At 49.8% G+C, this 11,763-nt stretch overlaps 3 protein-coding genes and 1 pseudogene across 4 annotated transcripts in view; 2 read left to right on the forward strand and 2 right to left on the reverse strand.

Annotated features, from left to right (window-relative positions):
- NDUFA6 (NADH:ubiquinone oxidoreductase subunit A6) overlaps positions 1-3,288 on the forward strand; it is a 5,323-nt gene extending 2,035 nt beyond the window's left edge. Inside the window, exons 2-3 of the mRNA XM_006917361.3 lie at positions 2,023-2,138; positions 3,047-3,288. Coding sequence (XP_006917423.1) covers positions 2,023-2,138; positions 3,047-3,178 — 248 coding nt within the window. The 3' untranslated portion in view covers positions 3,179-3,288. The remainder of the gene's footprint in view (positions 1-2,022; positions 2,139-3,046) is intronic.
- Positions 2,176-2,294, forward strand: LOC112484258 (annotated as a pseudogene).
- A 1,074-nt stretch (positions 3,289-4,362) lies between the features above and the next one.
- Positions 4,363-7,639, reverse strand: SMDT1 (single-pass membrane protein with aspartate rich tail 1). Its single transcript, XM_006917364.3, has 3 exons — positions 7,273-7,639; positions 5,645-5,786; positions 4,363-4,589 (listed from the first exon to the last, which is right to left on the reverse strand). The coding sequence occupies exons 1-2, from the start codon at positions 7,456-7,458 to the stop codon at positions 5,649-5,651; spliced, it is 324 nt and encodes a 107-aa protein (XP_006917426.1). The 5' UTR covers positions 7,459-7,639; the 3' UTR covers positions 4,363-4,589; positions 5,645-5,648.
- Positions 7,640-8,929: 1,290 nt separating this feature from the next.
- PHETA2 (PH domain containing endocytic trafficking adaptor 2) overlaps positions 8,930-11,763 on the reverse strand; it is a 3,426-nt gene continuing 592 nt past the window's right edge. The window contains exons 1-3 of one of the 2 annotated variants that reach the window (XM_015593559.2): positions 11,463-11,757; positions 10,572-10,655; positions 8,930-10,126 (exon numbers count right to left, since the gene is read on the reverse strand). In XM_015593559.2, coding sequence (XP_015449045.1) covers positions 9,337-10,113 — 777 coding nt within the window. In that variant the 5' untranslated portion in view covers positions 10,114-10,126; positions 10,572-10,655; positions 11,463-11,757 and the 3' untranslated portion in view covers positions 8,930-9,336. Of the gene's footprint in view, positions 10,127-10,571; positions 10,656-11,462; positions 11,758-11,763 lie in introns of those variants that run through there. The other variant, XM_006917363.3, reaches the window with a different exon arrangement.

Below are 11,763 nucleotides of genomic sequence, written 5' to 3' on the forward strand. Positions count from 1 at the left end.
CCACAGCCTCTCTCTCTGGTGGAGGGCTGTGACCAGGGGGTTAGGATGGGAGGAAGGAGTCTAGGATAAAGCTATGGAATTTGTCTCTCTAGAGACAAGGGTTCTTAACCTGGGAGGATGGGCACTCAGGGATCTGTGAACTGACATTGTAAGCAAAATTTTGCATTTGTACATGTGACACTTTCCTGAGAAAATTCATACACCCAGTGCCCTGGTGTGTGGTTCAGGGTCACAAGGAACGGAGATGATGGGCACCAGCTCCCCTAGTGTGCCTAAAGGCGCCTTGTTTTTTTCTCCCAAGGTTGGGCGGGATTCTAATATAAAAATGCAGGAAAGGAAAGTACTGATAGCAGGGAAAGATTTCTCATATTTCTATCCTTAAAAAAAGCTCTGGTTGTAAATCTTAAAAAACAGAACATAACCTGGATTCCAGGCCCAAGTTTGCCAGGGACGCAGTAGTATGACCTCAGGAAAGTCCCCACAGTGCCCTAGGCCTCCCTCCCCGCAAGAGGCAAGATTCTAAATTCCAAGATCCACATTAGTTTATGTTTTTGTATCCGTCTTATTCTTTGCTGTTTTCTAAAATTCCTAATATGATACTGTAGTGTTTAACAATCAACTCTCTGGAGGAAAACCTACGTTTATAATGTTTATCGTTTTCCATGGTGTGAATACTCCAACCAAGGTTGATTTTGAGCTACCAGAGTGAAGTCCGTGAAGGCAGATTCGGGGAGAGGTGTGTATAGTGGGCTCCCCGTGAGAGCCCACACCAGCACACCGCTGGTTGCTGAGCCCCTTCTAGTGTGAGTGGCCCCCTGGCCGCTGTCACCTGTAAAGCTGGGGTGCAGTTTCTGTCACGTTGCCGCTGTTGAGTGTTCTGTGGTCTTTGCAGCATGGCATGGTCCTTCCCTCAGCAGCTTTGTTTTTCTCTCAAGTTATGAGTATAAAGATTCAAGCTTTGTCGATTGTCACTAACTCGCCCTAAATATAGTGGTTTTCAGAGCTGGTTGTGATAATTCTGTAGAATGGAATGGACACGTCACAGGAGTAACCACAACACAAGGTGTCCTCACCAACTGAGCGCACTGGTCTCCTTCCTCCACCACAGTGCTCACACTAGCCTGGGAGCCTTGTTTATGCTGTCCCCTCAGCCTGGCGTGCCCCTTTTTCTGTCTTTATTCTGCCTACCACACATGGCCCTGTTCATGCCCTTGTCTTCAGCAAAGCCACTGAAGGCTAACTTCCAGGCGATGGCGCTACAAATGACTAAAACCTAATTTTCAAAAGGCATGCATATGCCTCATCTGAAGTCCCAGGTCACAGAGATGGGCCACTATTTGAGGACTTAATAAAGGGTTGATGAATATTGTGATTTTATGTTTGCATTCATGAATAACAGCCCTTCCGATTAGAATTTAAGACCCAGAGACCAGGAGCTACAGCATAAACTTCTCTCCTGCCCCAATAACCTAATATGGCAGTAGTCGCTAGCTGGATAGAAGCCTTCCCTACCTGCACAAACCCTCAGCAGCGCCCCTCAATGCTAAGTCTGTGCACAAAGCTACACATCATTTTACCTTAATTTCAACCATCGTCTTTTGCCAAATGTTCCATATAATAATGCTAACATTTATTGAGAAGTTATTCCATGCCAAGCTCTGCTCTAAGCTCAGCATTGTCTTAGAATGCCCATAACAGCTCTGGAGTCGTATGTGTATCATTATCCTCGTTTCCCTCATCAGGAAATGTACTCAGGCACAGAGAGCTGATAGGACAGGGCTGGGATTTGAACCCAGGTTGATCATACCCTTGAGCTACACTATACTGTCCCTCAAATGCGGTGGTCTCGTCTCCGCCAACTAAGCTCCGTGGGGACAAGCACCACATCTCACACTTCACACCCTCAAGCACCCATCTTAGGATCTGGCTAATATTTGGTGAATATGAATATCCATTGGCTCAATTTTTTAAAAACATGCTTTAACCATATAATTTCTACCCTGAATCATGTGTTCTCTTTAGTGAACCTGTTCCAGCTAGATATCTCTGTGAAACAGGGACGGGATAAAGTCCGAGATATGTTTATGAAGAATGCCCACGTCACAGACCCCAGGGTGGTGGATCTTCTGGTCATTAAGGTAACTGACCCTTCCTGACCCTTTTAAAGAGCAGCTAATCTACGGCCATGCCACCTTGAACGTGCCTGATCTTGTCTGATCTCGGAAGCTAAGCAGGATTGGGCCTGGTTAGTACTTGGATGGGAGACCACCTAGGAAGACCAGGTGCTGTAGGTGTAAAATAAATGAATGAATGAATATAAAAAAAGTAATAATAAAAGAGCAGCTAACTTGTCCAGAGCTTTTCAGTCTTCCCAGATGAACATTTGTCTCCAGGTTTTAAAAGCAACTACTGGATCAGCAGCTGTTACTTAGTGTTTCAAAGAAACAGTTGAACTTGGAGGTTATCACCTGGTTAGGTAGTTTGCAAGATGGTTCAAGGGAAAATCCATTGGAACTTGTATTTTATAACTAAAAAAAAAAGATGTAGAGAGGGAAGTTTGAATTCTTCTTGAACCTCATCCCTAGAAGTTACTGCTTCACCTGGTTGCCAGCTTACAGCTAGGAGAGGTAGGCTGGTTGCCTGAGTCCTGTGAAAATGGGGTCAAATCCTGGCCCCGATTCTCTCTCTAGTTGGTCACATTAGCACCGATGGGAGCTTTAGCATGGACCAGTAACTAACGTGGGAGAAATGTTAAGCAGAAATGTAAGTTAAGCCAGTCAGGTTAGGCATCCTGGGGCTGGGGCCTGCTGACCTGGACGTCTCTCCTCAGACCAGTTAGCCACAGAGTTAAAAGAATATTTGAAAGGCCTCAGAGATCATTCAGTGCCACCACCTCATTTTTCTGATGCAAAAAGTGTGGTTTAGACAGTACATTACTTACCCAGAGTGACTCGAGTCAGTGCCAGAGCATAGAATGCCGGCCTTCCGTGTCGTATTCCTTTTACTCAGCTGCTTTGACTGAAGACCTCTCCCCTCACTTGTGCAGGGAAAAATGGAACTGGAGGAAACGATTAATGTGTGGAAGCAGCGGACACATATCATGCGGTTCTTCCATGAAACAGAAACGCCAAGGCCAAAGGATTTCCTGTCCAAGTTCTACATTGGCCACGACCCATGAAGTCACTCAGTGGAAAGGTGCATGTTAATGTTTAAACACTTTAGAGCACAAATAAACTCGGCATATGATGGTCACGTCATGATAGGGTTCCACTGGCGAACCAACGGGAAGCTCTGTTTCTGCAGTCTCTCTCACTTATTGCCTGAACAAGCGGGGCAGGGTGTACACACCACCTGTTCTTTCCCTTTTCCTGAAGTGTGGTGTTTCCTGTAAATTGGATTGGATTCTCTTTCTCAGAGCTTCACATGTTGGTAAACAGGAAGGATGAAGCCATCTGTTCAGAAACTGTCATACTGAGTATGAGGCTGGATGGCTTCATTAATTTAGCTGTGTTTCTCCAGCCTCCGGGATTGGATAGTTTAGTGTCACGGCACAGATTATCCAAAATTAGTCAGCTCTTGCTGTTGGCGACGGATCAGAGCAGCACTAAGAGGTGCAGAAGTAGAGCTGACAAGCTGGGCTATTTTTCCCTGGGTCTTGAAGAAAATGGCTGCTCAGAGGCCTAGCCCTTCTGCTTGCAACAAGCAAGGGTCTTTAAAATGAAATTAACTTCCTACTCAGTTAGGCTCCCTGCTAGGGGCACAGCTGCTCAGTGTGCACACAGAGAACAGAAATATTCCAACTGTTTATGCAAATGGGTGTAGCTCTAAAGTGACAGAATAAATGTTGACCCAGGTTAAAGAACTGATCTCTGTTTGCTTTGGATGGTAATCCTCTCTGGTCCTCCCCTGAACAGTCTGAATGCTAGAGAAAGGGGTTCGGTATAGGTACAATTATCCCGAGGATTCCCACATTTTTCAGCACCAACGACCCCTTTATTATCTTTTCATCTAAGGAACCTAAGTTTTGAAAGACTCATTCTAATAATGGTATCTCTCAAGTAGTTTTAAACTAACAGTCAAAGCTCCTATGATTGGCATGTGACAATTAGCTAGTGTTACTCAACGCAAAAAAAAAAAAAAAGGTTTAATTACCCTATGCAACTTCATTGAGGGAAAGCAGAGTTTCTGTTAGGTTTTTATAAATAATGAAAATAGGTCCCAAACCCCCATAATTATGGATCCATGAGGGCCCGGAGATCCTCGGTTGTAAATCAAAGGCCTATTACAGAAAAGACAGCGGAGACCAGAAACTGCAAGACTAGAGCCTACTCGCACTGAGGAATTCCGGCCATCACTCAGTCATACAGAGCTGAGGTTTATTATGTTTATTCATCATCTGATTGGCTCAATGGACAGCACACCTCAGGGAACCTCCCAGAGCCTGGGACTCTGGGCTGTGGTTACGGACCATGCAGGAAGCTTCACTGGAGCTGGGAGGCTGAGGGCTTTCCCTGGGCCCTTCCGCTGATAGGCAAGGAGGAGAGGCTGTGAGCATCACCATTTCTTAATTTCTGTACTTCCTCCATGACCTGTAAGAAAGGAAGGCAGCAGTAAATTGGGCAACAGCAGTCCTTTATCCGTGTACCGAAAGAATTCCACAGAGCGGTCCTACCAGTGTCAGTTTTGAGTACATTTGATTATCTATTCAGACATTTACTGAGCATTCACCACAGACCAGGCACTGGGGGCCCAAAGGTATGAAAAACATGTTCCCCGCCAGCAAGAAGCTCATGGTCTAGTAGAGTTTGGGGGGTGTGTTTTAAACACAATACTGAGGGCCATAAGAGAGGTACTAGTCAGAGGAAGGAGCAGTCACTTTCAAATGGAGGCATGCAGGAAACCTTCATCAAAGACAGTGAAGAATTGGTGGAAATAAGACAGCAAGTCTTCCCAAGTGGGAGGAACAATGAGCCAATGCCTGGGAGTGAGGAAGAACATGAGTAATTCAGGAAACGGTGAATACTGGGGATAAGCATGGAAGATGCGAGTGAGTGACAGGTGTGATCAGATCACAGCAAGCCTGGAATGCCAGACTAAGGAGTCAGGAGTGTTATTATCTACAGCAGTAATGCAGCCACGCAGCACCTAGCAGGGCACCAGAAGTCAACACAGGAAAGCCAAACGGGACAGGCACTGGGGGAAGGGTTCATGAGCAGTAGTGACCAGGCTCCGGTGCCCGTGTATAGGTGTCTGGGTACAGAGCTTGGTAACCAGAGCTGTCCCTGGTGAGAAACTGCAGTTTGTAAATTTCCATGTGGAGCACTGAAATGAAGCTGTGGTGGGTGTGTAAGGCGTGTTAAATTGTCGAGAAAACTTGGGGGTAATGAGAAAGAGGGTACATAAAGGGCAAATGAAAAGCCTGACTGGGATCCAACCTAGTTGGAAAGAGACCCCAGTAAATTTGTAAGTCAATAGTTTCCGTCATCCAACATAGAGAAAAAGGCAAAATAAAAAACATTAGCCAAGTGAGTCAATTTACTGCTTCAAGTATCCAGATGCTACTTGCTACCAGGCCAGACTGCATCATAGTTCAGATGCTCCCTCTTCCTGCTCCTGGTCTATGTAGGGGAATAGCAAGCCTTACCTGTTTAGTCGTCGTCGTCATCGTCCTCTGGGACAAAAATGTCATGCTCCTCAAGTAGAGCAGCAAAGTTCTTGCTAATGAGCGTCCCAACATAGAGAAAGGGGATCACAATGGAGAACACACGGAGAAGGCCGAAGGACATCTGCAGAGGGGACTGCCTTTTCAACCACTGGATCCTGGTTTTGCCATCATTGTTTTAATATTGGAGCGGTGGCTGAGCTCCAGAGCCCACTACGGCAGGACTGCAGAAGGCCTGGCCTCCTCAGGGTCATTTCCTCCTGTGGACCCCAGACCCATCATAAGCAACTTGATTTTAAAGTCTTTGGGAAAATTCAGAGCAAGACAAATAATTAGAAGAGATAAAGTGATTTTACGGTCATCGAAGTGGATACTGGAAGGAAAAGCATAAGGTACTTAGACGTCTAAAAATTGGGGCACAACCTGGTATTTGCAGATACCCAACAGATGAGAAAGTACTAAGAGGGCTGGACTATGGAAAGAGAGTTTAGCCCTACTTGAAGACACTAAATTCATGAAAATGGATTACAAAAAGATGTACAGTGAAGGACAGTCTATACAGTTCTTCAATAGTTTCCTTGGTGACAGAAATTTGACTTTACCACATTAAATTTTAGAAACGTGTTTTGAGAAGTGAACATGCCTTTACACTGAAAGCCTAGCTATTTAGATGGACCTGGGGGAGTTTCAGTAAACTCTCAACATCTCTTATATTTTCCTATGGAGTTTTAAAAAACTAATTTTCAGCTATGCCTTTTTATAAGGCATCTCTTCCCCAGCACGGACCGTGCATCTTCGTGCTTCCTGCTGTGAAACAACCCTGAACACACTTGTCTGTGAACTAGCACAGGCCGGACTAGCTTTTAAGAATTTTTGTTTTCTAACTCCCACACAGTCCTGAAGTCAAAAGCAAACTTGTTTGGTATACGGAACTGTTTCCATTTTCCTTAGGAAACCCCAAGGGTACTGAGGGCACGTGAAAGCATTCAGTGGTGGAAAACTGGGATCCGGTGGGAGTTGTACCAGCAGGAAACCTGGATTCCAGAGCCTAACTCAGCGGCTAGCTTCGGACACTGGCTTCACCTCTCTGACTCCCCGATTCTTCATTTGTAAAAACAGTGACTGAAATAATCCCCTGCACACCCCTCAGAACTGCAAATCACATGGCTTAAGTACTAGGTCAAAACTAACAAAGGTAAGGCACGTACACTTCATTTACAAAGTCCTGTCGTAACTCATCCCATAAACTTTATGAGGTAGACAGGGCAGAGATTACACCATTTGTCCATACTGGATGCATAATGCCGTTTTCTGGCTCCGGAGACCTAGGCTCTGCGCTCACGATAAGCTAGTGCAAAATGCCGTCTTCCTCAGTAGTTGCTGCCCAGTTTCACTCTCCCTACATCCGGCTCACAGCAGGACCTAACCTGACCATTTCCTCCCACCTGTCAAAATCAGCAACGCTTTAGCGCAAAACTTTGTCCTTGATCCGTCTTCCGGCCTGACGGTCATATGATTGGCCATTGCTCCTGTCAATCAACGTCGACCCGTACATATTCCCACCACGATTGGCCGCGTCCCCTTCGCCCCGCCTCCAGGTAGACACTCACTTTCACCGGTTTGGGCAAAATGGCGCCGCTGCGAGTAACGATGACTGACCTCGACGGTACCAGGCTCAACCCCGAGTCGCCCTGTCTGGCGGAGATAGCGCCATTTTCCTTCCAGCTCGCCCCGCTCCGGAGAGCCCTGGATCGGACGGGTGCCAATGCCAGCCAGCGAGCCGCTCCGGACGCCATCTGCAGCTCCGCCCCTAGCCCCGGCACCGGGACCCCAGCGCCTAGCCCCGGTGACGGCCTCGGAGAGAACACCGCCCCAAGGCTCGCGAGGCTTTCGGGAACCAAACGAGAGGCCCAGCTTCACATTCGCGCAGTCCAGCCTAGTTCCGGTTGCGATGGGAAGGCGGCATTTGTCACGAGCCCGACGTGGTGACGTCACGAGGGTGACACCGAAGCCCCAATTCCCCGCTTCATTCCAGGCCGAGTGGGCGGAATCGTCAGCTAGGATAGTCACCTGGGATCGTCCGTGTGAAGCCTTAAGATTTCTGTCATTGTTCCCCACACAGGACAGCCAGGGCTTGGCAGAGCAGCCCGCGGGTGATTGTTAAAATAAATTTGAGTAACCGAAATGAGTAATAAAAAATTTAGTGTTTTAATCGTACAAAAAATACTGTAACAATAAGAAAGATAAAAAGCCTGGAGTATCTCTATGCAACAAGCCGAACAGGAACGGGTCCTGGACCCTGGGCCCGCATCTCAGCCTGCTGGCCTTGGTCAGGCTGCCCGAGGCCCCAGTAAGGGAGAGAGAGACTAACAAGGGGCGGATTGTATATACTGGAGGTGGGAGTGGGTCACGGTGGGGGAGGCTCTCTGCATCTTGCATCCACCTAATGCCACCATGGCCCTAGGGCATCAGGCCAGTCTGAACTCTGGCTCTATGGAACCAGCCACTTTGCCTCCCAGAGCAAAAAAGAAAACACCTGGCCTGCTGGTGAGAGTAGAATGAGAGGGGTCTTGGCAGGTACACACTGGGTGACAAGCAGGACAGTGAACGAGTTCCCAGGTGGTTTTAGGAGCAAGAATACTTCTTTGGGAGCCCAGGCAGGAAAGAATTTATCACAGGGTACCAGGAATCCTGTGCCCAACCTCCTAGAATGCCCAGGACTGAGAACCAACACAACGAATGGGCTTTCCCTGGCAGCCACACTGCCCGCCCACCTCTTCTTTAGCTTCTCACTTGGCAGCTGGCTGCTGTAGGCTGAGTGCAGGAAGGATTTCTGCTGTAAAAGCTGGGTCAACATCCAGCACCATCTGTTGACAGGACAGCCAGGGAGAGGGAGAGAGGATGGGACCCCAACACTTTCTGAGTAGAAGAAATCCCTCTGTATTGGCTGAAGGCCCTCTCCCTCCAAACGGCCCTTTCCAGACTGTAGGGGAGGGCGGGGCAGTGAGGTGTACGGTTACTGGTCTTCCCACCAATCAGGAAGCACAGAGCCCCAGAAACCCCCATGATATAACTACTTTCTCTGATAAGGTCAGTCTGCGATGCCAACACCAAAGCCAATTTCTGGTAAAGGCACACAAGACTCCCCATGTTGGAAATTTTGGCTGAGGCTGCCATGTAGGTGAAAGGTAGGATGGCCGGTGGTCACGTACTATTCGCCACTTCCTCCATTTCAGTAACGTCCCCTGAGTGAGGGGCAGTCCAGGACAGTGTCAGGGTACTTGGGCCTCATTGGTGACTGCTGAGCAAGCCACCTTTCCTCTTTGCTCCTCGGGAAATAAAGGGGTCAGAAGTAATGATTCCTCAGTCCCCTCCAGGCACAAGGGTGGATCTGGAACCTGGAGAGGGCCTAAAAAGCAGGAAGGAGAGAAAACTGCGTCCCTAAAAAAAAGCAACTTTGTGTTTGTTTTTTTATGCCTACAGCACCCAGTCTTCCTAGGTGGTCTCCCATCCAAGTACTAACTAGGCCCGACCCTGCTTAGCTTCTGAGATCAGACAGGATCTGGCATGAAAATAAAGCAACTTTGGAAATGAGTAAACATCAAACTCCTGAAAAAGCACTGGCCTTGCTGTCCTGACCAGCAGGACAAGGGCAGAACCCTAAGGGCCCAGGCTCAGGGCCTGTCCTGTTTCTCACATTCTGGCTGACTCTCCTTGGTCCTCTGCAGCCACCTCCGCCTCAGCTCCAGGATCTCCTGGCCGTACCAATCGTGCAGAGTAGAGAAGCAAGAGGTCTCAGGGGACACGGGGCTCTGTCCCCTGCCTAAGAGGCTGGCAGCGCCCTGCAACTCACACTCAGCCAAGCCCCACCCTGCTGGCCTGCTGCCCCCTTCTTCCACCAGGCCCATGGGGCTCCAATCCCTGGAGAGGCAGTGGCCATTCTCTAGGCCCCAAGGCAAGTGGTCAGGAGCCTGGGGCTTACAGCGGCTGGTAACGACCTTCATGGATGAGTGGCGATGCAAGGCTAGGCTCTGGCGGGCATCACGCAACTGGCTCTCCAGCTCACGCACCACTAGGCGCATGTAGCCAAAGCTTGCCCGGGAAAGCGCCTTCACCCAGGCCTCCTGGGCTGCCGGCCCATCAGCTGCGAGCAGGTATGGGCGCACACCAGGGGCGTCGAAGCGGACGGCGAAGGCAAACTCCTCGGGCACAGGAGCCTCGGCCAGCTCCACCGTGCAGCCCTCCAGCACCACCAGGCCCAGCGGGGCCCGGGCCTCTCGACTCTCGAAGGAGAACAGCAGGTTGCCTTTGAGGACAAACCAGCACCTTCGGCCAGTGCCACTGTGGGTGGGGGGAGTCCCTGGCCCCCCCCAAGTGCGCAGGAAGCCCGTGTGGTCTGCTGGGGAGTTGCTCAGTGCATAGTGGGCCACACTTCTCTCGTTCAGCTTCATGGTCCCATGAGAACTGTGAGGCAAGAGAGGTGGCCGTGGATAAGAGACGGAGGCAGCCCATGTCCCTTTCTTTCAAAGGGTTGTGTGAGGGCCACGCAAAACACTGGACACCAGAGGACTCAGACGAAAGGATAATGGGGTTGTATCCGACCAGGAGGTATGGCGGGCTTTGACACGGCTTTTGAAAATCCAAAGAAACAGGACTCAGCCGAGCTGAAATAAACCCCACATCCACAGAAACCATTGTGCTTAAACCATCCTCCAATTTGGGGGCCCCTTAGCACCAACCCTGAGGTCAAACCTCCAGGGTTTCTATGACCCTCCTGCCTCATGGAAGGAAAACTGAGGCCCAGAGCAGTGAAGGTGAACTGCACAAGGTCACATGGCCAGTGAGAAGTAGAACTTGTTCTGACTCCTTCACAACTCCTGGGGGCAAGTCTTGGCAACAACCCACTTACCAGCAGAGCTTGCTAGGCGCAGGCAGGGGCCTCTCTTGTCTGGCCACAGGGCTCAACCCTTTGATCACGTGACTCCCAGTGCACCTGCAAAATAATTCTCAAACCCAGTCAGCCCATCCTAAGGGAAGAGAGCTCTGAGCCTTTGGGCCCCAGTGAAACCACCATCTCCTCCAGGAAGCCTTCCCTGACCCTATAATCCCCTACCCACTCACCCACCCAGGCCAGGCTCCTAGGAGTATTTTAAGGGACTGGGGCCTATTGTCCTGACCTTCACTATTCAGATCTCAGCTCCTTGGCCCCTGAGGCTAGGTCAGAGTTCAGTGCCCTCATAGCTTCTGGTTATTCCTTTCTAGCACTTGTCACACAGTTTATGTGTAGGCTTTTAGATTCACCCAATCTGAGAGGACTGCCCTGATCACTGCATCTAAGGTCCTCCTGGATCACCAAGGTGGCCTGATTCAAGATGACCCGGCCAACAGCCCCCTCAATTGTTTTCATTTCCTTCAGCCCACAATGACCTCCTTCGTGTTTACAGTGCTGACCCCAGCCCCAGAATGTCTCCAGCGGGACTTGGCTTGGCTCCTGGTGTAACCCCAATATCCAGCCCTGAGCAGGGCTAGCAGAGGCCCTTAGGCAGTATTTGTTGAAGCAACTGGGAATACAACGGTGGACAAATTAAAGGCCCGCCCTCCTGGAGCTTACGTTCCAGGGTGGAGACACACTGTAAACAAACAGACGAAAATAATAAGTGAATTTAAAATTAACTGAATAGTAAATAACGGAAGGACGGGTCGTGACAAGGGCTATGAGAGAAAGGAGCAGCGTCCTGGAATGAAGGAGGAGCGGTTCTAGCGAAGTAATCACAGATGTTTGCTGGAAGAGTGGCCTCACCTCGGTCCGGGGCCCAGCACCCGGCGCAGGGAGGGGGTCCGGAGAGTGGGTCTGTCCCTCCTCCCCCGCCGCGTGCCTGGTTAGGGCGCTCCCCACAATCCCTCCCAAGGGTGCGAGGTTCGGACCGCACACTCGGCGGGTGGCCTGTGCCCCGCGTCTGTCCGGATTGTTTTTTGTTGGAGAATCAGTGGGTTGGGGCGCTGGACCCACCGGCCAGCGGCCGCGGGTGGGCCCTGAAACGGGGGTCTCCTATCAGGAGCTCCCCGGGGCTGGGCGGCTCTCTGGGTTTCGCGGTCCGCGC

The sequence above is a fragment of the Pteropus alecto genome, unplaced genomic scaffold, assembly GCF_000325575.1.
Source record: "Pteropus alecto unplaced genomic scaffold, ASM32557v1 scaffold157, whole genome shotgun sequence".
In the NCBI taxonomy this organism is placed as follows: Eukaryota; Metazoa; Chordata; class Mammalia; order Chiroptera; family Pteropodidae; genus Pteropus; species Pteropus alecto.